General features: G+C 38.2%; 3 protein-coding genes across 5 annotated transcripts in view; all 3 read right to left on the bottom strand.

The window, feature by feature from the left end:
* Positions 1-2,842: 2,842 nt before the first annotated feature.
* sharpin (SHANK-associated RH domain interacting protein) lies at positions 2,843-7,744 on the bottom strand. 2 transcript variants are annotated; one of them, XM_059564189.1, is made up of 9 exons: positions 7,463-7,744; positions 6,991-7,165; positions 6,591-6,680; positions 5,579-5,720; positions 4,728-4,818; positions 4,367-4,652; positions 3,507-3,610; positions 3,198-3,308; positions 2,843-3,121 (listed from the first exon to the last, which is right to left on the bottom strand). In XM_059564189.1, exons 1-9 carry the CDS (start codon positions 7,628-7,630, stop codon positions 3,095-3,097), a joined length of 1,194 nt encoding a protein of 397 aa, XP_059420172.1. In that variant the 5' UTR covers positions 7,631-7,744; the 3' UTR covers positions 2,843-3,094. The 2 variants fall into 2 exon arrangements, with proteins under 2 accessions (XP_059420172.1, XP_059420173.1); XM_059564190.1 differs by having other exon boundaries at positions 3,507-3,607; positions 7,463-7,743.
* A 5,360-nt stretch (positions 7,745-13,104) lies between these two features.
* Positions 13,105-14,442, bottom strand: LOC132154330 (gastrula zinc finger protein XlCGF8.2DB-like). Its single transcript, XM_059562876.1, has 2 exons — positions 14,278-14,442; positions 13,105-14,068 (listed from the first exon to the last, which is right to left on the bottom strand). The coding sequence occupies exons 1-2, from the start codon at positions 14,360-14,362 to the stop codon at positions 13,170-13,172; spliced, it is 984 nt and encodes a 327-aa protein (XP_059418859.1). The 5' UTR covers positions 14,363-14,442; the 3' UTR covers positions 13,105-13,169.
* Positions 14,443-18,467: 4,025 nt separating this feature from the next.
* The window catches only part of ripk1l (receptor (TNFRSF)-interacting serine-threonine kinase 1, like), a 9,884-nt gene continuing 3,992 nt past the window's right edge, over positions 18,468-24,359 (bottom strand). For both annotated transcript variants that reach the window (XM_059564187.1, XM_059564188.1), the window contains exons 6-11: positions 23,797-23,946; positions 23,464-23,540; positions 22,868-22,940; positions 21,116-21,661; positions 20,046-20,195; positions 18,468-19,475 (exon numbers count right to left, since the gene is read on the bottom strand). In XM_059564187.1, the coding sequence (XP_059420170.1) occupies positions 19,177-19,475; positions 20,046-20,195; positions 21,116-21,661; positions 22,868-22,940; positions 23,464-23,540; positions 23,797-23,946 (1,295 nt within the window). In that variant the 3' untranslated portion in view covers positions 18,468-19,176. The remainder of the gene's footprint in view (positions 19,476-20,045; positions 20,196-21,115; positions 21,662-22,867; positions 22,941-23,463; positions 23,541-23,796; positions 23,947-24,359) is intronic.

Genomic DNA, 24,359 nt, shown 5'->3' with positions numbered 1-24,359 from the left:
ATTGTCCCAACCTGAAGGCTTTTTCTTCTCTGTTCTACAGAATAATTAAGAACAGCTGTTATAGTAAAAACTATAGAAAACACTTGTGCCTCTACATTTTCCTCTCTCACCAGCCTCTGTCTCCTGGCGTGCTGTTACCTGCTCTCTTTCTGTCACTTGTGCCTCTACATTTCCCTCTTTTTCTTCCTCTTTCTCCATCTCCTCATTTGATCTATTAATTTCCACTCTCTGTCCATCTTTCGGACAGTTCGATCAAATAAAACCAGTTGAAAAAAAACGGTTCACCGGTTCTTTTGCGCTCGATGTAATGTCATTCGCGATGACTGCCCTTGATTCAAGCCTTCGGTTTACCCGCGCTCATAACACTAGCACAGAATCAGTTCAGAATCAATCACCAAAAGAATCAGTTCGGTTCAGGCGTTCTGTGTGTTGGTTTGCTTCACGCTGAATCACACATGCGCAGCATCATCAGCTCCTCGGTTCTCGAATCGAACGCGTCCGACAGAAACGGTTCTCGTTCAGTGTACGAATAAATGTCGAAATAATTATTATTTATTATTATTCTGCGTAGTTTGAAGATATTTTTTTATATTTATCCCGGATATATATATATATATATATATATATATATATATATATATAATCAGGAAGAGGGTGGGGGTCAAATGGGGGGTCAAGGCATTTTTTGGCAGGGTCTTGAGACCCCCCAGGACCCCCCCTGGTGCCGCCGGTGCTCAGGGTTAGTCAACTCAGAGTTCAATTTTAAACTCAGAGTTGAACCGTGAAACGGGCCCCTGGACTATAGACTGAACCCAGACAATAATTTCTCTTCTGTAAGCTTATACTTCAGGTGTTGCATTTTTGCACAAACAGTATCTGTAATCCACACAGCACACAATGCTATTAAAAAAGCTCCAATGCTCGGCATTTTAATTTTGACATATTTACTAAGTTTGTTTACATTAAATTAAATTCCCATACTGCTTTCTGCATGTTTGCTTCGCACAAACTTTATGGCTCATATGAAATCTGTTTAAATTAAAAACTACATAAATTAGTTCATTGTTAAAATTACAAATGACCTGCTTCTTGCGTCAGATCAAGGCTGCATCTCATTTCTAGTCTTACTTGATCTTAGTGCTGCGTTCGACACCATAGATCATGACATACTCATAGATCGATTATAAAACTATACAGGTATTCAAGGGCAGGCTCTAAGATGGTTTAGATCCTACCTGTCCGATCGCTACCATTTTGTTTATTTAAATGGGGAGTCATCTCATTTATCATCAGTAAAATATGGAGTGCCACAAGGATCTGTCCTAGGTCCTCTGCTATTTTCAATATACATGTTTCCCCTTGGTAATATTATTAGAAAATACGGGATTAGCTTCCACTGTTATGCTGATGATACTCAACTATATATCTCAACGAGACCAGATTAATTATTATTCTTTAGCTAGGGTTAAACTAATTAATTTTACTTTGTTGGAACAGCAGCTACGCTAATTATGTCTCTATTTGTTTCTCTGTTTCTGGAGGGATTTACATCCCATGGTAACTAGGATTTACACAAGCTCCAGTCTGGATCCAGAACACCTGAGAAGAGATGATGCTGACCCTCAGAGGACCTCAGATGATGCTATCCCTGAATCAACAACAGAACTAACAAATATTGCTACTTACTATGCAATCACATTATAATTGATGTTAATAATGTTCATCGTCTGGCTGACTATGTCTTGTATTATTTTTTCTGAAAATTCCTGTCATTTGCACATAAACTGACAGTCACCACTGATAAGCTACTACTTAATATTGTAGAAACTTCATTTTTTGTAAAGGGTCTTTGCAATGATTCATATCATAAAAAGCGCTATACAAATAAACTTGAATTGAAAAATTTAAATGCAAATTATGCAATGTATATCAGCCTTAAATCTAACTCGGAAGAAACTAAAACCCTGTTTCTACTTTTATACATATTCAAACATTTTTAGATGAAATAGTTTCAATTCATGGCAGTTAATTATCAAGCCGTTAATCATTTTAGTTAAAAAAAGCATGACCGTACACCCCGATAGAGGTAAAATCTCTCATATTTCCACAAACTAAAGATTACTCTGAAGCTTCTCTGTTTATTATGTTTATTCACAGCAAAGCCATGGAGAAATGCAGGTAGACTTTAAACACAATCATTCACAATACACACATATTCAATGCAATTATAATTCAGTTCAAAGCAATTGTTCATTAAATAACACGCTGTGTAAAAAAATAAAATAAATGTACTTCATAACCCTGTATCTGAATGTAGTTTGTTCCAAAATACGAACAAAGTCTTCAATGAGAATTCTTAGTCGATTAGATAAGGAATAATTAACCATAAATTTGACATAACATGCATTTATGCAAGTTTCATTCAGTTTTTCTTCTCACCATGTACTGGCCTCGTCACAATGACAAAAGGTCACATTTAAAACTGAAGCCCCTAAAATAGATCTTGATGAACATTTATTAAAAACAAATATTTGTCCTGTTCTAGTTCTAGCAGACATGAACACTGATTTACACTCCGCGAAGTGAGAGAAGATTCCTAAACAGATGCACGAGCAGAAATTACAGTACAAGCTGGTGAATAAACAGCAAGAGAAGCACAGTCTGCAAATGGACTGAAATCTAGAAATTCTAACATGTGCATTGTCTCCTTTCTGCTTTGTTTTTTTTATTAGCTCAGACAATGAACCTGAATAACTCCTGGTGCCTAATACTGCTCAACACTTATATCACTCTATTAAAGGCGTCAGGAGAAATCATTGTCCTCGATCTTTTGACATATAAGAGGTCAAAAGCCAATCCACGTCACGACTCCTTCAAGGGAAGCCAAGCAACAAATCAGCTGGTCAGTTACTAGTTACTGTAAACTAATAGAGCTGAAATATGCTGCAGAGCCACTATGAGAGTTTGAAGCTTTGTTTGCAGTAACTCTTATTAAAACGAAGCATTGTAGGTCCTCACGTGTTGTTTGAATGTGAATGAATGGGAGATTGTTTTAGGGGTTGTGTCTTTATTTGTGTGTATTTACAGCACGGTTTCACTGGTTCAATCTTCTTGCTTTTTCCTAGGACAGACACAGTAAATATTAGCACACACAGTGTTTCTGCACAGTGAACAGGTGTAGTTGTGAGTGAAATCACCTGCTGAACGCCGCTGTGATCAGGAGGATTGGGTCGATCTGTGCTGCAGATTTCACAGCCGGGTCTCGTAGACTTATTTATGAATGTACAGGAAGGACAGGACCAGCCTGACTAAAGACAGAGAGATGATTCGTACATTAAACTGGAAGACAGATCCATATTCGGGGATACTGATCCATGTGTTTTTATGCAATGTTTTCTATGCTTTGTAATATTTAATGCGGTCTGTGGACGTGGTCCACTTATTTACAAGCTGTCTGCATCTGCTAGTGTCTAGAAATGGAAAATGTGAATGTATCTAATCATTACCTGTGTGTTACTTGATTTCAGTTTGGATCCTCCAAGTTGCAGCATTTCAAGGTTAATGATGTCACTGACGCTGGGTTTCTCTGGGCCACACCCACTGCTTCCTGCTGACCAATCAGAAGCACACGCTGAAGCAAACAGTGATCATGATGATTAAAACAGCGGACAGAGGAACATCCACACACTACCGTTCAGAAGTCAGTATATTTAGCTTTTGTTTAAAATAACTACTTTTTTTTTTATTCAGCAAGGCTGCAATGAATTGATCAAAAGTTAAAGTAAATACACTTATAATGTTACAAATGATTTCCATTTATAATAAATGCTGTTCTTTTGAACTTTGTTCATCTGTCAATCCTGAAAAATAAAATGCATCAGTTTCCACAAAAATATTGAACTGTGTTCAACATTGATAATAATCAGAAATGTTTCTTGAGCAGTAATCATCATATTATTCTGATTTCTGAAGATCATGAGACACTGAAGACTGGAGGAATGATGCTGGAAATACAGTTTTGATCACAGAAATAAATTACAGTTTAACAGAGATTCACACAGAAAACTTATTTTAAACTGTAATAACATTTCACAATTTTCCCTGTATTTTTGATCATTAAATGCAGCCTTGCTGAGCAGAAGAGGCTCCAAACATCTGAACAGAAGCATACGTGCTAGCCTGATTTAAAGGCTTGTGATGATACTGTGACACAATGACCTGAACAAACCAGGAAACACTTAAATAATTCCACTGTGGCACGAAAAAAATATAAGTGTTATGTTGCATTTTTTCATACAGATAAAACGTCCTCTATTCACTCATCTTTGGCCACAAGAGCATGTGGCAAACACACGTGTGAGCGTACCTGTGCTGCTGTGGCTCAGGCGGGGGGGAAGCGTGCTGTATCCTCTCCAGTCGTGGCTGACGGGGCCGCTGGGGGCCGGTGTGGGGCCGAGCGGGGTGTTCAGGGCCATCGACACACCGTTCTCCTGCTGCTGACCGAGGCAGTGACGAGCAGACAGGAGGTAGAGGAACGCAGTGTCACCGTCTCTGTAGATGCCATACGACGCTAAAGAGCGTCCGTCAGAGCACAGACACTGAGCGATGACCCAGCGCTGCACCCTGGGGTGGAAACCATACTCAACAAACATCTGCAACAGACAAACACACCATCACACCAGCCATCACACATCAGATGCAGCTCAAGACGGGCTTGGAGCTCATACCTGCTGCTTCAGAGAGGCCACGGTCACGTGAGGGAGGACTTTCACTGTGACACAGCAGGAGGACGACGCGTCTTCTATTACCACAGCTAGGCTGAAATTCACATTAAATAACATCGGTCACCATCAGGATCTTTCTGTATACTGGTTTAAAGCTGCTGTCTTTCAATGCTCATTTTTCTTGACTTCGAAGACATTAACACATTCATACAAATGAACTCCACCGCTGAAACAATCAATAATAATATTAATAAACATGTATCAACTTCACAAACATTCTTTTCAACCACACAGTATCGTTATTACAGTGTTACGCACATTCAGAATATCATCGCTAGGGCTGTGTATCGCCAAGAATCTGGCCATATGATTGTGACACTGTAAGAAGGAAATATAATGGGATATAAACTCAAAACGAAACAGCTGCCATGAATCTTGTATGATTTAAAAATATATATACATAAATATAAATGTTACATTTGAGAATTGATACCGTATCGGCAAACAAAATAATATCACGATATTCAAGCGTATCGATATTTTCTTAGAGTACACGGCTGAAGGTTCACCGTCCAGATATAAATGCAGATGCAGTGAATCAGAACACAGTAAAGCACCGTCTGTCCAGGAGTTTCATTCACAAATGCAGATTCATCCAGAAACGAAGTCCTTGAATCATTCACTCAAACCAGCTTTTCTAAATTATTCATTCAGATGTTACTTAGAGGGTTTTACAAAGACTGCAACAAATAAGATTTGTCTAGTAAATCACATTATTATCTCTATTTTAGTAAAAAATAATAAAAGATTCCCAGAAGCGTGCAGCTCTGGTTAAGACACGATCAACACCAAACCTGATCTCGGTATGGTCGGTGTCCCGCGGCGCTGGCTGGATGCTCAGGGTGATCTGCTGCTTGGCCAGATCTGTGGCGTAGTGCACAGCGGCGTGAGCATCTCCAGCCTCGATCGCTCGAGACAGCTCGAGACACAGCTCCTCTACAGCATACAGAGCAGAAGCACATCTGAAGACCACACTCAGACTGTTTCACAACCAATAACTACCGTCAAACCAAAAACCATCTGGACACCAGATAGAACCGTGACATTATGCCCGAGAGTTCTTCATACAGTGGAGCACCAGTCAAACGTGATTCAGACACTTTAAGTGTTATCTGACATCATCAAGATGAATTTGTTCCAAAACAGTTCTTATCAGACTTTTTTATTACCATTTTCTAAACTATTAGCAAATAAACTGTGATATAATGTCTGAACAGATTCTGGTTTGAGTGCATTTCATGTTTTACTATTTCTTTGATACATTTAATCTTCATAAAACATTCTAAAATAATGTTATTTTCTTATTATAGATTCTTAATACATGTAAAATATATATGACCACAGCAACAACAGTCTAAACAAATTGAATAATATAATACTGAAAAATATAGTCTAATGTTTTCATGAGTCTAGCAACCCTGAATAAATGTAATCATTTGTTTTAAAGAGTTAAATAAAGCAATAAGCCCCAAGAAACAGTGCTTTACAGTGATTTTAGAACAGCTAAAGGGCATGATTAGGGTAAAAACAAGTTTGAAATCATTACAATTATCTAAAAAAAAAGATATTGAAAAGGTCATGTTGTAAAACTACTAGCCTATATGTTATATAAATAATTATTTTGAATAATTGTATTGTCTGATTTGTCAAGAGGTGGTGAAACCAGTTTTCTGTCACTGTTGGTCAATAAATTAATCAAAGCACAGCATCAGAAAAGTGTGCCTTTATCTGATAATATATATGCAGGTTATTTTGTGACTTCAACAATCGGTTTAATCATGTCAACACTCCCGTTAGAACGCTAACCTTTCATTGACAGTGACAAGACTGATGAGTTTCTCTCTCCACACTTCATCTTCTGCTCTCCATCATTTGAAGGATGAGAAATGTTGGCAACTAAGACAGAAAAAGAGTGAATGAACATCAGTGGATCATTTCACAAGCAGAGAAGCAAAGCATATTGGGAGTGTAAGGCTTTTGTGTTTTCACATTCGGCTTGTCGTGTATTTAAGATCCAGGGGTCTGCTTAAAATCCAACCAGAGACTACGCAAAATTTTTTTTAATTTTATTTAAACGCTCAGTTTGATGATCCAAACATGTAATGAATGCTGAATGATTGAGAGCTGAAGAAGTAAAGGCTCCTCAGAAGGTGCGAGGTGTTCTGAAGGCTTGTGCAGATGATTGACAGTAGCAGTGACCTCTGACCTCTGTGAGACTCCCGGAGCGATGACATCATGACGGTGGCCCACTCCTGCGCCTCCTGCTCGCTGCGGAAGGTGAACGTGAGGCAGTCGTGGGGCGGCTTGCTGAGACGCATTTCGTGACATCGAGCCGATTTGACCTCGTACTTGACTGAGCGCAGATCAAACTCTGCCAGAGACTGAGAGAGAAGAGATCATAACCAGCTTCACCACAGGAGAACCTTAACAGTGCACTAGCTTCTGAAAGGATACAGTCCAGTGACCGCTTCTGAACCACTATTCTGAGAATGTAGGGATACTGTTTGTAACAACTTAATCAAGATGTTTAGAGAACTTTCTATTTAGCTACACAAGACTAGACAACAGGAGGTGTATAACAGTGTTTACATAGACTGACACATAAACAGACAGGACTGATGTGATGCATGAGAGAAAGGACAGTGAGCCTGCATATGTGTGTGTGTGAGTGTGTGTACCACGCTGCGTCCTCCGCGGTCGGTGTGTCTGAGTGTGAGCGTGAAGAGTCCCGCGCGGTTCGGGTTCATGCTGAGCTGCAGCCGCAGTGAGTCCGAGCCCACAGACAGCGGCCGAACCGACACCCGCACCGACATCAGCACCGTACTGCAGCCCGAGCTCACAGCCATGTCTTCAGCAGGACGCTCTACAGCTGATGACTCACATCTTCACCATCTTCACCAACGAAAAGCAGCCCGATTCAAAACAGGAAGCGCGTCCGTCTCATATTTACTGCCCCCTTCATATTACGCGAACTGTAGTTCCGAGAGAGGATGTGTCAAATCAAATCAAATTAAATCAATTAAACCTGAATAATAACAACTTTAATAATTGATCAAAAATACACATTTTTTAAGTATTTTTATGCAATAAATCTAGAACATACTCTTTTATTCTTACGTCCATATACAATCAGCTTGACAACATGAATAGGCTGCTACTATATTAAACAGTACGGAAGTTCTAAGCGGCCATGCATTATAATTTGATTTTCCTTCTTGTTTTCTCGTTATAACCCTTTATGAAACAAAAATATATTGCAGTATATTGGAAAATATCATGTAATATATTAGGCATATATTCTTATATATATTTATTTTTTCCAATATATTGCAGTATATTGACAGGGGCAATCATTTGTATATTTTGCAATATATTATATAATATATGTATCATCAATATATTATTAAATGTATTCAAATATATAATATATTAGAAAATAAAAAGGGAAAATAATATATTACAATATATCACAATATATTTTAAGAAATATATTGGTAAATATATTTTCCTTTCGTAAAGGACGACTTATTTTTCTCTTTATCTCGAGATAACGAAAGTTTGTTTTCTCGTTATAACGACATGACAGTTTTACTGTTGCTATAGTAACGAACTCCACTTTGACAGGCGTCTGATGGACAGTCATGCAGGCGCTCTTATTTAGCTACTGTAGCCTGTATTTCAGCTAATTCTGCTTCGCCTAGGTAATAACGTCTACAATACTGTACATAAATAAAGGCTGATCAATCACTGTTGATGTTTCCAGAGACAGTACACCAAACGTTTTGTTTTTGTAATTAACATGTTTAAATGGCAACACAACAAACACTTCAGAAGGATGCAGAACTATTCTAAGATCTTCAGCTGCTTGGATTAAACTCACTTTTAATGTTCCCTTTATTTGAAATAAAATTATATTTTTAGTAGTCATTATACACTGTGACAGATATATCATGTGCGTTACAAGCTTCTGTTTGAAAAGAGCATTCATGTGTACGTGTAGTGTGTGTGTGGGTGTGTGTGTGTGTAGAAAAAAACGATTACAACATTATTAAACAAAACTGAATTAAATTAGCCTATGCACTTTACATATACATCACATTTCTCATCAATATGGTTAACAACATCACAAATAGCCCACATCGTTAAATCCTGTCCTACTGTAGATAAACAGAACATTTACGCTTATTAACTAACAATCATGAGCCTAAAAGAAGCACAAATAAAGATATAGGTGCAAACAGAATACAGTGACGTCACCTTGGTTTCGATAAGCAGTTATTTTATGACCCAGAACGCGTTGGTGAAACTCATGCATCTCGCAAGAACTTAATACACAAAATAATAATATTGACTCAAGTATTTAACCTTTATGAATTAATTAAATGTCAGTAATGAACAAGACTGCACAAATTATAGCGATCACGAGGAAGGTCCGCGTACAGTAAAGTGGACAGTGTACAACACCCCATCAGTTATACTCAGGTCTATAGCGCCACCTGCTGGTGCAGTTTTGTAACTTATTAGAGAAAATTAAGTCGTTATAATGAGAAAACGACTTTCGTTATGTCGAGATAACGAGAATATTAAGTCGTTATAACGAGAAAACAAGAAGGAAAAAAATTATAATGCATGGCCGCTTAGAATGTCCGTGATTTCCTTTTCATTTATTATACAATTATAAAAAAGACCTCTAACACTCATGCTCTATTCTTTTACAACTGCTTTTACAACAAACTGTGTTGATGCTTCGAAGTTTTGACACAGTGCTTCTGCTATCTGGTGGCCAATAAACATACTTACACCAGCTGTATCATTAAGATCAGTGCTTCCCAAACCTGTCCTGGAGCACCCCCCCCCCCCCCGCCCTGATCCTTTGGTATGTCTCTCTTATCTAACACACTTGATTCCACTCATCATCATCCTTTTTACTTGCATCAAACTTGCGTCCTTTCACATAAATAAATTCACGCCAATAAATTAGACCTACGTCATTGCAAAATGTTTGTCTTCCTTACAAAAGAACACAAACATGCACATTGTTAAAAAACACAAATGCACAAATACAACTGCATATAATATATTTTGCAATAATACATTTTTCTCGCCAATGTGAGGTGTTGACAACAGAGGACGAGTTTACAAGCAGCTGAAATGTTTGTGGTTAAGGAAGGACTTTTATCCTTTTTTGGAACAGTGGTTGAGCCTGCAAGGTGTTTTCATTTTCATCCAGTCAACAGACATTCACATGACACTGTTTTTAATAGTAATAATATAATTAACTTCTTCTAATTTAAGTGAACTTAAAACAATCTTCACACAAATCCTTTATAATAAATGCCATATTTACCTGTGCCCTTCAACATGTAGGACATTCAATCAGGGCTGGACTGGGACAAAAAATCTGCCCTGGACTTCATCCAGACCGGCCCACTATGCATGTAAACATGTGCGCGCAAACACACACACACACACACACACACACACACACACACACACACACACACACACACACACACACACACACACTACATGTCTATACATACATTAATCTGCATGTAAAATTACTGATTAGAATGTATTACTATCAAAACCAAGAAAAAACTATTAAAATAATAAACAAAGAAAATGCAAATGATTTGATCAGGCTTTATTTTAAATATCTAAAGGTCTTAATTTATGTGCTTCTTATTATTCTAATAGCAATATTAATGCTTAATTAATTAATTAATTTTTCTTAACATAATCAAAGGCCTTTAAAAATCCTTGAAGTGGACTGGCTTATATATTCACATGCAGAGCTCAGTGCTAGGGTTCAAAACTGTACTTGCCCTGCCAAAAATAAATACATAAAAATAAAATTGCTATTGTTTTCTTTGTAAATAAGCTGCAATCTCATTTCACAATTCCAATTTCAATACCACAATAAACACTAACTATTAAGTTCAAGAATTAATGAAGACAAGTGAACAGTCAGCAATAAAATAAGAAAAAATGTTCATAAATAGCACCGTTTTCAGGTACAGATATTGCATAATCAAATGTAAAATACTTCACTTAACACACACACACACACACACACACACACACACACACATATATATCCTTGTTAAAGCTGTTATTCAAGAGCAGTGAGTTATTTCTCTTTGTCTTTTGTTCACATTAATGACACAGACCGACAGGTATAAGGCTTTAAGGGATTTTTTTCTCAATTGATTACAATTTTAAAAAATATATCTCACATAAATGCTGTAAACATACAGAAACATAGAGCATTAGCTGGTATTATAAAAGGTTAAAAATAACTAGTTAAAATATAATGCAGATTCCATTATAATAACAATTATTTAATGACAGGTGAAAATATAATAAATATGTACTATAGTGCACATATTTAGCAAAATACTCCTTTCTTATGGCTATTTCTCTAACTAACCTGCTATGGTTTTTAAATGGCTTTCTTGAGGTAAATGTAACGTTCTGTGACATAATTGTTCTCCTGCTGTTTTGACTGATGACTGATTGGTCGATATTATTTATGAGGCATATATACATCTCGGTAAGTTGTGCTGTATCTTTAAACAGAAAGTAACAGATGATCGGTGCTAAAGCGCTAAAGCGATCTGTCACGTCACATTTTCTAACGCCAAAACGGTATTGTCTGAATTTTGTAATAAAATGGACAGAACCTGAGAGCTGAGATCTTTAAATGTCATTTATATAGATCAGTGAGTGTTGGCATATTACAGCTGGAATATCCTAACTTTTCGAACAAAACAATGCAGTAGCCTACGTGTATCATTATATTTCTGTCTCACCTCAGCAGTCAAGTCCCGCCCTGAGGACATCTTCACTTAAGTCTTTTGCCGGACTTCCAGCAAATAAAACTTTCGGCCCCTCCTTTACGTTTAGATATTTTATTATTTAACATATTGAATTTCGTTGCAGTTGTAATGCGGCCCCTTTTCAAGCTTGATTCTGATTGGCCAATGAGCAGTGAACACGTCACGTCTCGCAGCTCGCATCAGCATGATGCGGCTTCATGAGAGACACATAAGGCCGGAATTGGACTATACAACAATATACTTATAATAGACTTGCTGAGGGCGAGGCGGATTGAGCCTCCTGGCTCCTCTCAGGGAAACTGATGACCAGATCATGCTTCCCAAGAGACTTACCATCAACAGGGTCATGGTGAGCCGAAATGGCGGCCACATAGACCTTCAGGGTGGAAGGAGAAAGCCTCGTTCCAACCCAGTCTGAAGAAAGGAAAGCAATGACCCGATCGTGCATCTCCAGGGGTCCTCACGACGTGAAGAACAACAAGTGATGAAGAGGTTCCACTTCAAAGCATAGGCGTCCTTCCTCAGAGGGATTGGCGAGGAGTACAAGTTTCGGGGAACCAGGTCCGGCCGGGCCAATAAGGTGCAACCATGAGGACCTGCTCCTTGTCCTCCTTGATCTTCCACATATTTTTTGTATTAAGCTCCTATAGTGTACTAAAATGAATAAATAAAAACATACTACAGGTATATTCTAAACATTTAGCAAATAAAACAATTGCATTTGAAACGTCTGATAGGTTCTTTGGGCTGCCATAGACACTCAACAGAGGAAGAAGAAGAAAACAAACAGATACATTAGGTACCTATAAATCAAATAAATTGCACACTAATGTTTAAACTGATTTGATCAAAACCACTCTTTCCCTATCAGCCGGTTTTTTATCATCATCTTTTTTCCAACGCCAACATTTTCAATAATTTTCACAAAAAATGTATGGCCTCCAGAATATTTTGTTGTATGGATATATGAACATTCAACACTTCAAAAGAAAGAACAGAGCCTCCGCTTTTAAACAAATAAGCTTTTATTCAAGCTTCATGCATTCTTTTTTATCAACACTTAGATGTAGGTAAGTTTCATAAAAATGCAACATTTTGATCAAAAAGCTGAGAAAGTCATGTTTTTGTCAAAAACTACATCCAGATGGGATTCAGAACGCTGATCAAAACAGATCGATGTCCTCCATCAACACCCCAAAGCCTCAGTCCTAAACCAGTTTCTGCGTCAACATTTCATTCGTTAGGCCGTTCTGATTTATATGCAGTTTAGTGTTTGATGATTGCATTTATTTTTATAAGATGTAAAAACAATAGTTTTTACATTTTAGAGAATGTCTGTTAATAATATAATCAATATCAATGCTAGTCCACAATCCAACATGAATAAAAAAAACATCCCTTTAAACATTGTGGTATTGCAAAGCCATACAAGTTTACTAAACTAATATTGTGACCTCTTTTAAGCTTTCTTTGGAGAATTTGCATCAAATTACTGTTTATTTGGAGACAATATATTATTATTTTTTTTTTACACCATTTACATTTATTTTGGCTTCTTCTGACAGTTCCTTTTTTTATGAGCCAACAGAAACATCGAAGTGTTGAAATTCATCCCACATGAAGTGCAGCTGTACAGTTCTTGTGTTTGTGAGGAAGTCTCTGCGCTCTTTGAATCCTCGTCTGTATGGATCTGTTGCTGCTGTTTCAAGCGGCTCGCTCTGACACAGGCATTTACACCAGCATGCATTTTCTGGTGTGACTTCACATTGCTGAGCCATTTAAAATCCTTTCCACACAAAGAACACTCATAAGTTCTCTCGTCAGCGTGGCTTTTCATGTGCATCTCTAAGTGAGACTGCAAAATAAACTTTTTACTACAGTGATCGCAGTTAAACAGGCGTCCCCCAGGGTGAATGCGCAGATGGTTGAAGAAGTTGATCTTGTCTGCAAACGTCTTGCCACACTCCGAACACTGCAGGACATCTCCACAATAAAGTTGCAAATGCCATTTCAGCTGTCTCTGTTGAGCGAAACTCTTTCCACACTGAAGACAGGTGTAAGGCGTCTCTCCCGTGTGAAGGCGTATGTGACACCTCAGATTTCCTCTGTGTGAGAAACTCTTCCCACACTGAGGGCAGATGAACGGTCGCTCTCCGGTGTGAGTTCTCATGTGGATACGAAGGTGTCCTTCTCTCTGGAAACTTTTCCCGCACTGCTGGCAGGTAAGTGAGATCTCTCCTGTATGGATTCTGTTGTGGCTATGAAAGTGTCTTTCCCACGAGAAACTCTTTCCACATTGATGGCAAGAGAAAGAACTCTTAGATCTTGTTTTCGGAGTTCTTTCTTCCAAGCAATTCTTTTCTGTCTCTGAGCGACTAAAGGATTTTTCTCCTCGTGTGAAATCATGGTCTTCTTGGCTTTCCTCTTTCGGCGGCATCAGGTCTAAAATCAACAAAATAAATGTGCAAAAAGACAGAAAACTGGGAATCATTTTTAATGCCACAAAGCATCAGCCATTAAATAACTCAAAGCTAATTATGTAATTCTGATGTCAGTGGCATCAGATAGCTGTTTATATGAGTGTAAAGATTGTCAAAAATATAATACATTTCTTTATAGGGAGAATCGGTGTAATGAGAATGGAAACCCACCTATTTTCTTCTCCGTATCTTCATCTTTGACTCTCCATGGGTCTGGAATCCTTATTTCTTCACTTTCTTCTTTAACAAACTCCATGTTTACCACATTATGTAATGTTTAGGATGATGAGGATAAAGAACTGGGGGGAAATAATTGATTAAAAAAGATAAACGCAAGGTAAGTCTTTTTGCAACTCGTTAAGATGCGCTTTACACGTTATGTTGCACTAGTCACAGACAACATTACATCCAACACTCCACATTAATCTCTGTGGGGTAAAAAAAATCGATATAAATTAATTTAATACTGATGGATTCAATTTCACACAGTCGAATCCCAGCACACACTGGCGCTGCATTATGACGTCAACACGACTCAAAATAAAAGTCTTGTTCAAATGCTGTATCCACATTACACATACGTCACGGGATAATTTTATTTGGTGTAATTAATATTCGTCCAACAATGTGACAATACACTACCAAGCGGGATTCCACTCAGAACATATATTTACACTGTTTATTTAAGTATAATTAAAATAACGTTTTGTGGTATTGAAATTAATAATTTATTAATTTACATTGTTATTATAATTTTATTTTGATTGTGTTTTGTGACGTCATAATAAGTCGCCTGCGAGGTTTGTTGTTTATTGTTTTGAACCCGTCAGTATTTAAGGCGTCAGAGCGCTCAGATGGATTTAAAGTGTTTACACGTGCTTTACAGCATAGCAGTAGCCTAACTACTACTGAAGTAATTAATCTATACTAATGCGATTTAATGAAAAGTAGAATGATTGTACTGTATAAATGATTAAATGATTAGTAAAGCGTATCCACACACAAGTAACAGAAAGATTTATAAATCTGCTTTTATTTATTTCAGGTAATTATTCTCATCACGTGACACAGTGAGCAGACCAGTAGGAAAAACTCCATTTGAAACAGCAGAGATATATGTAACATGATATTATAAACATGGAGCTAATTAGAGAAGAGAATGAAGGAATAAGTAAATCCAGGCATTAAGGAGCAATCAGGTCTAGCTATTGTAACAGCACATTCTTCATGAAACTATACTGAGAAAGATGGAGTTTATTAAAGAGGAGAGTGAAGACACGAGTGATCCAGAACTATCCAAAATAAAGAAGGAGCAGCAGCAAACAGGTTTGATTCATCATCAGTAATGACTTCTGTAGATGTCCAGTCTGTGCTGGGATTGCTTTTATCCTCTGGTTATGAGCTACAGTCAATATTCCTGTTCCTAAGAGAAACTTCAGATTTTTCTCTTTTCAATGCTTCTTTACAGACAGACTCATGAAATAAAAATGTAAAAAATAAATGTGCTCTGTTAAAGAGTTAGTTCACCCAATAATCAAAATTATGTCATTAACAACTCACCCTCATGTTGTTCCAAACCCGTGAGACCTCCGTTCATCTTCTGAACACAGTTTAAGATATTTTAGATTTAGTCCGAGAGCTCTCAGTCCCTCCATTGAAGCTGTGTGTACGGTCTACTGTCCATGTCCAGAAAGGTAAGAAAAACATCTTCAAAGTAGTCCATGTGACTCCAGAGGGTCAGTTAGAATATTTTGAAGCATCGAAAATACATTTTGGTCCAAAAATAGCAAAAACTACGACTTTATTCAGCATTGTCTTCTCTTCCGTGTCTGTTGTGAGAGAGTTCAAAACAAAGCAGTCTGGATATCTGGTTCACGAACGAATCATTCGATGTAACCGGATCTTTTTGAACCAGTTCACCAAATCGAACTGAATCGTTTTAAACGGTTTGCGTCTCCAATACGCATTAATCCACAAATGACTTAAGCTGCTAGACTGCTGTGCTCGCTGATATCCGGGCCAAGGCCAGGAAGCTCGTGGGATTCTTCAGAAGCAGCACCACTGCTAAGGTGTGTTCCCAACAACGCCCCTAAAGTCACTGTAAACCACGGCTTCACAAGGCTTATTGCTTTTAAAAACAGTTATTCCATATACATAGTAAAGTTTCACAAAATAAAACAGAGCAAATAAAGTGTTAAAATATTAATAAAAACAGTATTCCTTCATCAAAGAATGTAGCTCCTCAGAATCAGTTGTGGTTGCAACAAAGCGGTTGCCGAGCAACACACTGACGTAAACAAAGGTGTTTGTTACATTGTAGCCTAATTCACAACAGCTTCAATCGAGGCTCAGCCAATCAGAATCAAGGAGCGGAACTCTCCGCTTTGTAAGATTAATAGCTGCTCTTTTCTTTCCAGGAAAAGCTTGCTCAGCTGCAGCAGGAGACGGGAAGGCCTGCACTGAAGCTCGTTCAGGAGGTGGAGGCCCGCTGGAACACCACCTTTCAGACGCTGCACCTTCTGGTGGAGCTCAGAGAGCCAGTGGGGGCAACTTTAGCCAGTCTGAGCCCGGACGAATTCACCTCCGTCAGCGTGTGTCTCTCATTGCTCTCTGGCTTCAATGATGCCACCGTGGAGCTGTCAGAAGAAAAGACCTGGTCTAAGGTGCTGCCACTGCTTAAAATTCTCGATGAGAATCTGCAGGAAGAGATGACGAATATGGCATCTCCGGTGGCAGGACTAATGGGAGAGCATCTGAAACGACCGCTAAGGGAGACGCTCAACACATTGCAGTCTATGAGCATCATGTCACTTGCAACAATGCTGGACCCGAGGTTCAAAGCGATGGGATTTTTAAGTCCTAAAAAAAGCCAACGAGGTCATAAAAAGGCTCACATCAGAATGTGCTGCCATGGTAACCACACCATCAGCATCGCAGGGGGCTGAACTTGTAACCACAGGTAATGTCGTTTTTGGGCTTGAGGTCATTCTGGATTAATAACGTCACTCACTAACAAGGTCTTCATATACCTGTCAGGTAACAAACTGTGGCGTCATCTGGATGACAGAGTGATCGGAGGACCCCCTCCAGTACTGGGAGAGACAGAAGCTTATATATCCTCATCTGTACAGGCTTGCTGTCAAGTATTTATGTACCCCGGCTTCATCTGTGCCTTGCGAAAGGTGTTTTCAAAGGCGGGAGAAGTTGTGTCCAAAAAAAGAAAATCGCCTTAGCCCTAAAACAGTAGAGAAATGAATGTTTCTGAATAAAAATGTCTGAAGTACACCCTCTTACTTAACTGTTGTTATTTCCATTTAATACCATTTTGTCAAACTGAGCCGTTGAACAGTGATGTATTGAGAACTAAACCGTGCTTTCAGCTGATAGAGAAACAATGATAAATGCATTCATAGTCCAGTAATCCACGGACACACGTCAAAAGATATCGTCTGAAGTCACTCTTTAAAAAAAAAATCTACACATTATAAATAATTTAATGCCATTGTGTGAATATGTAATCATGTAATCCATAAAAAAAACTAATCTGATTACGATCATAATAAAATGTAATATAATCTAATCACTCAGTACCCAGCACTGTATTCATTTGTACCTCGAGGGAACGAGTTCGAGTGGCCGTGGTATATTTATAATGTCTTTTGTAATGTTTGCTTCGTTTTCTGTCGAAAAACTCTTGCAATCAATAAACAGGCATTTTTCTTTCCTTTTTCCCCAGACTTGTGTTTAACTAATGAAACTGACTCTGTTGAACTCAATAATGAACTGCAATTCATTTCCCATTACCTGTTTTTGGTATTTGGTCCCCCAACATAGTGAATACCAGTACACACACACACACACACACACACACACACACACATGAAAATGCAATATATGCTGTATATGATTTCTTTTAGATGTCTGAAAAGTATAAACCACTTCACTTTCTCTCTGGCTTTTAATAGTGAGTTTAAAACCAAATGCTGTGTTTGCTGCTTAAAGATCATGGTTTAACTAACAGTGCTGATTTAGGGTTTTAGATACTCTCTACTGACCTCTAGCTACAAAGAAGGGCACTTCCTATGTAGAAATACAGACAAATGAAAGAAGATGATTTCATCTCAGAAAAAAATACATTTTAATAAAAAAGTCAGATTGAGATGATTGATAAAAGACATTTTTGAAAATACAGACGTATGAAAAGAATGCATTGACCAGCATTCTGCTGACATGGTTTGGGTCCCTGCAAACCAATACAAAGCTGATCGATGAACCAGCATTGATGAAACATATGGGTACATACAGTAATGTCATAGATGCACCGCTCTGGATTCCTCAAAGAACCTTTAAGTGATCATAAGTAATCATCTGAAGAACCTTATGTTCAGTATACAGCACTTTTTGTGCAATGGAAAGATTGCATGAAATCCATCCATCGTTACCAATAAAGAACCTTTAATTTTAAGAAATGAGAGTCAATGCCTAAGTGCATTGAAGCTGTTTTGGTGGCACATGATGGCCCAACACCATATACTTTGTTGTTTTTTCTCTTGATTTGTTATTATCATATCTTTCTCATCATCATAGATTCACAGCAGAGTTATCCACGCACGGATGTGGCACAGGATTTACGGCAGATGCCTTTCCTGATGCAACCCAGCACTGAGACATACTCATATAGAGAACATGCAAACTCCTGTCACGGATCTATATACCAGTATTTAATCTGAAAGAAATCTCTAAACATAAAAAAACCATTAAGCATCTTACATTCACAAGAAATATAAAGACTGATTCAACTGATCTGGTTCAGGAAAAAGGCACTTTTTTAAGAATCTACGATAAACTACGATAAAAGATAACTTTTGTGCTATGAATAGTTCACAAAATTGTAATCATTATGACGCAGAATCCAACACCACGAACACAGTCAGAAATACTGTATGTCTTTGTAATGTTTCCCTGTTTGATGAAGGTTGTTAGAGTTGTATAAATGCCCCTTTACCCAATCTGATTCCCTCCAGTGAAGAAGATACTGATGGGATTATGACACAAGCACAAGGTGGTGCTTCAAGGCCCTCCAGCGGCGTCTTGAGACTTCAGCAGCAGCTGCAGGAGGACGTTGGGCTTGATGCAGCCCTCCAGCGCACGGCACAGTTTACCCACGGTGATGCCCAGCAGGCCCTCCTTCATCTTCCAGCGCTCCAGCGTCTGGTGCACCTTCTCTGCCAAGCCGTCTCGGTCGTAGTCGTGCTCGATGGTGTCCACGTCTATATCTGTCAGCCCCAGTTTACGAGCCACCTGCTTCCAGTTTCCCCCCACGTTCTGACGCACGACCTCCAGGTGGCTCTCAGTGACCGTATACTCCTCTGATCATCACAACACAATCAGACAGAGAAAATCTATCAGGTCTGGCACTTATGAAGCAATGAGAGATCAGTCATTTGATCAGGATTACTATAAAACAAGGGCTTTGTTAAGGCAAAAAGCATGCATTGGTCAATTTTAGGCTGTTTTCATAATTTGTTGTTTCAAACTAGTGTAAAAATACACTTTTAGGTGTTGCTATATTTACACTTTATCTATTAGCATCAGTATTCACAGTCTCCACTTCAGCAGCACTTACATACACCAAACTTTACATTTGTATTCTTATTTTCTGAAGGAAACTTGTATATTAAAGTATATTGCATATATATTTAACATTTTATCCCTAAACATTTGTGATATTTTTTCTGGCGGTTGGCAGAATATTTTGATTTGTAGAGTGACAAATAATAGAAATCCAAAATGACCTCCGTCAAAAAAATCAAACAAGTTAACTTAACGAAACAAGTTACTTTATTCAGTGTTCAGATCATTGTTCCGAAAATGTCTGCAAATTAGCGAATACTTAATTAGATAGCAGCTCACTAGGTCTGAAACAGAGTGAGTCTTACCGTACTTCAGTAGAATCTCATTATATCTGCTTCTGCTGATGGATCCAGTGGACAACGAGCTGAAGGGGCTGTTATCAGAGACTCGCAAATTCATGGTGTTGTAACTCCCGATTTGAATCGCACTGGCGTTTGAGATGGCCACAGGCCACCCTAATGGAAAACCAAACAAATCAGGAAAAAAAAATGTAGATATATATATATTATATATACATTCATTTAACTACCCAAAATCGACCACCCCCATCCTCGACCCAAAATAAAACTTTCTTGGATCAGACTGTTGTTAAAGGTATGGTAGATGATGTCAGAGAGGCTAGCAATAGCAAGCTGGCTTTGAAAGCATAAGATCCCACTCTTCCTGCAGAATCACTCTCCGAAGCCACGCCTCCTCTGAAACACGCGCAAAGATGAAACTAACTAGTGACTCGATAACAGACGGCATCAACACTGTCAGATTAGCTCATGTCTCTTTTCCCGATGAGGAAACATTGCAGCGAAAAGCACGCAGCGTAATGAACGTAATCCTCGGACCAAGGACCGAACATTTTATGGTCCTACACCTTCCACAGACGATATAAATACATGAAGCGCACTTAAGTGATCGCTATCGAGATGTGAACAGACTTTCAACCAGCATAACAAAAAATTTTTCTGAACCAAATCACCTACCCTGCCTTTAACTGAAACTAAAACCATAAAAAAAACTTCAAACAGCTCCATTTATGAAAACAGCTCTTATTGGGGGATTTAAACTCTTGAAATCTGGCAACCGCCACCATGAAAGCTTGTAGAGGTCTGTTACCAGTGCAAGATTTGAACTGACATGAAATGTTTTCAGGATAAATAACCAGCAAGCAAATATTACAGATGACTATGCTTAATAAAATTGTGCCCTTTCTGAACAGAACCAACACTAAACTGACTTGAGGTGAGTGAATAATGACAGTATAGTCTTTTAAAGCTGCTGATAATGGATTCTGCTATGTCCTATTTATCCCTGTGAAGCTGCTTTGACACAATCAGTATTGTATGAAGTGCTAGAGAAATGATTTGTTAGTTGTGAACTGTACCTGAGTCAGATGGAGGACACACGACGGGCGAGAAACGCAGGCCAGGCTGAGAATCCAGCATGAAAGACTCGGCTGCAGGAGATGCACCATCTGGACAGGACTTGATTCGATTGTACAGCGGATGATGAGGGAGTCGCTCAGAATACGGCACGGAGAGCTGACTCGCTAATTCTGGCCTGTGCAAACCCTCAAAAGAGCCCGCAGGTCTGGGATAGAGCTCTTCCTCTGGGTTTGGATGAGTGGAGGGTTTAGTCCAAGACTTGACAGAAGAAGCCTCTCCGGTCCACCTGCTGCTGGCCGGCTGCTGCGGGAGCGGGTTATAAACGCTGGCGTCCGGCTGATCCACTATACGACTGCCGTACTTGTGGTAGTTGTACTCTTGTGCCAGTTTGAGCTCTAGATTGGGAGAACTGGGAGGCGCGGCGTCCATCTCCAGCAGAGACTCTTCAGGGGTCCTGAAGCTGAGGTCTTCAATGCTGGCCTCCACCGGACCGATGTCTGAGCTCCTCAAGGGCCCTGGAGAGTCTCTGGAACACAGCGAAGGGTCTGCACACACAAGAACAACGGTCAGCATTACATTTACAAGCATCTGATACAAATGTTGTGGAACCATTGTTTCGAAACGTTTCTAAAAACGTTGAAATGTCCACGTTGAAACGCAATTACAATGCTATGTAAAGGTTACAAATACGTTTCTTACAGCACTGTGCTAACTTTATTTTAATCTCAAAATATAACGTTATTTGAACATTTATTTTCACTGCTCTACGAATGTTAAAGCGTGTCGTTTTCTTGTTGTGTTCTGAACATTATTTACAGGTTACATAAACATTTTTTAGAATGTTACAAATAACATCATAAACACCAGAATGTTGTTCTAAGAAAGTTCTCTCAATGTTATGAGAGCGCGTCTCAAATATTAATACATTTATAATAACATTATATAAACATTACCTTAAGAATGCTTTGTCCTAATATTTATATAACTTTTAAAAAAGCATTAGTGAAAGTTGTGAGAACGTTTCCTTTTATCTGGGATGTGCTTTATCTACAATCAACACTGTAGCAAAAACATTTTTACAGATTAGGAAACAACTTATTTTAGATCCATTAGAAATCCATGGTCACATGATCAAAGTCAAATGTTATTATTGCATTCAGAAATGAACCCTTAATAACCGTTTAACTATTATTGTGCAGCCCTAACCTTTATAACACCATACTTTGTGTTTTATTACCTTGGCATTAAATTACAGAAAGCTTGTCTTTCTAATACACCAGTGACAGCTAGTGACAGCAAATTCAACATCTTTCACTCTTCTGACCAACATAATCAATCTCTCCATATGAGATTCATAAAAACATTTTTATCTTTTGATATTGGAGCAAATGGGTACACAAAAATTATATTTGTTGTAGTTTCCGTTCAGCACTATAGAAAACTTATGTAAAATATTGTTAAATAAGACGAAATACATGCATATTAATACACAATAAATTCTTTCAATGGTATTCAGAATAGAAAAAGAACAAATGCTAGTATAAAACAAACATGAATTAAAGTGGCATTCATTATAAACAACAATTATTACTAAACAACATATATATCTAAAGTGAAACTGTAACAGATGGTAAATGCTTTAGATGTTGCAGAAAACACGGCATACACTTGATGTAAGTGGTCTGATGTCACAGTGATAATTAAGAACGGCTGCTGGAGTAAATAAAGCAGGAGTGAATACTTCAGCATACCTTCAGGAGCGAGTGAGTCTGTTGTGAGGGACTTCAGCTTTTCTACCATCTCCTCTGGGCCCTCATACGATCTCTGGGCAACACAATACTCTTATATTTCACTTACAGACTTCCTGACCGCATCGCTTACATTAGAGAGTATGTAAAACACAAATCATCTCTAGGTTAAACATAAAAATAATCTCTAGATTTCAAAGAAAGAAATCATGTTTGCGGGTTGAGTAAAGGATGGCTTTTCATTCCTTTAAGAGACAAACAAAACATAATGTAACGAACACATAAAGTGTCACGATCATGATAATTATTTGAGAATGAATAATGCACATACTCAGGAAATTATCTACTCAAAAAGAACTTTAATGCAATTAAATCATAAATGTGAAAATTGAAATATCGCACATAATAGAATATGATAGTAGACTATTCAAACGGTCCATATAAAATAGTGACAACTTCTTGTGTCATGCACCATAATCAGATCAAATTAGCTTAATCAATTAAGCTTAATTAATGTAATCCAATAAAAGCAGCAATATATTGTTATATGCAGTATAACAAACCCGTGAATCAATATATTCTGATGTCCGAACACTCACCATCAGACTTTCCAAATCTGCTTTTACATTTGCTTCTAGCTTCTCCTGGTAAAAACTCACAAATTTTTCATGGCTATCTGTAAAAAAAGAAACATAAGACTAATTAGATAAAAGGTTCATTAGCTTACTTCGTTCAGATCCAAAATGAGTCCAATGAGATTGTGATCAAGGCTCAAAATCGATAGTCAGATGTCACGTGAGAGGAAACACTGCAGAGTTAAGAACAATCATTTTTCACCTGTTAATTGATTCAAAATACCAAATCAAATGACATAATGAATCCTGAATGTGAGTATAATAATGAGTGCTGTGTGTCTAGGATTCGGCTTGTACCTTTAAACGTGGGCCGGTCACGAGGGTCTTCCTTCCAGCACGTCTTCATGAGCTCTGTGATGTCTTGAGGAGTCTCTCGAGGGATCAGCGCTTCGTCGGGACGCTCGCCCTGACACACACAGTGACAGATCTGATCTTCACTCCTGGCATCTGAAGAAACACCAATCATATAGTCACACTTTCTGGGTACTCAAGCTTGGCCTTGAGTTTGTTACATTGCAAATATGTAAATATGATATATCAGTGCAAAAGACATTAACTGAACATAGCTGAAAAGAATGTCTTGATATGAACACATTAATATTAAAATATAGTGCTGCATGATAATAGTTAAAGAGTTGAACATGATGATGTCATTTGACATTTTTGGTCCATTTCATCAGAATTATTATGACATGAGGATGATTTACTCGCTGAAATCTTTGCAAAAGGAATCTGTCAGTATAACCCTTTTATTCAAGCAGTATCTCAGTGTAGATCACTAGACCCTGACTGACATGTTTCCTGGTGTGTTCAGCTGGTTCTGTGATGCACAGAGAGCGTGTGCGCATGGTTGCCAGGTT

This window comes from Carassius carassius, chromosome 12, assembly GCF_963082965.1.
Source record: "Carassius carassius chromosome 12, fCarCar2.1, whole genome shotgun sequence".
Taxonomy (NCBI): Eukaryota; Metazoa; Chordata; class Actinopteri; order Cypriniformes; family Cyprinidae; genus Carassius; species Carassius carassius.
This window is presented reverse-complemented; position numbering and strand designations above follow the sequence as displayed.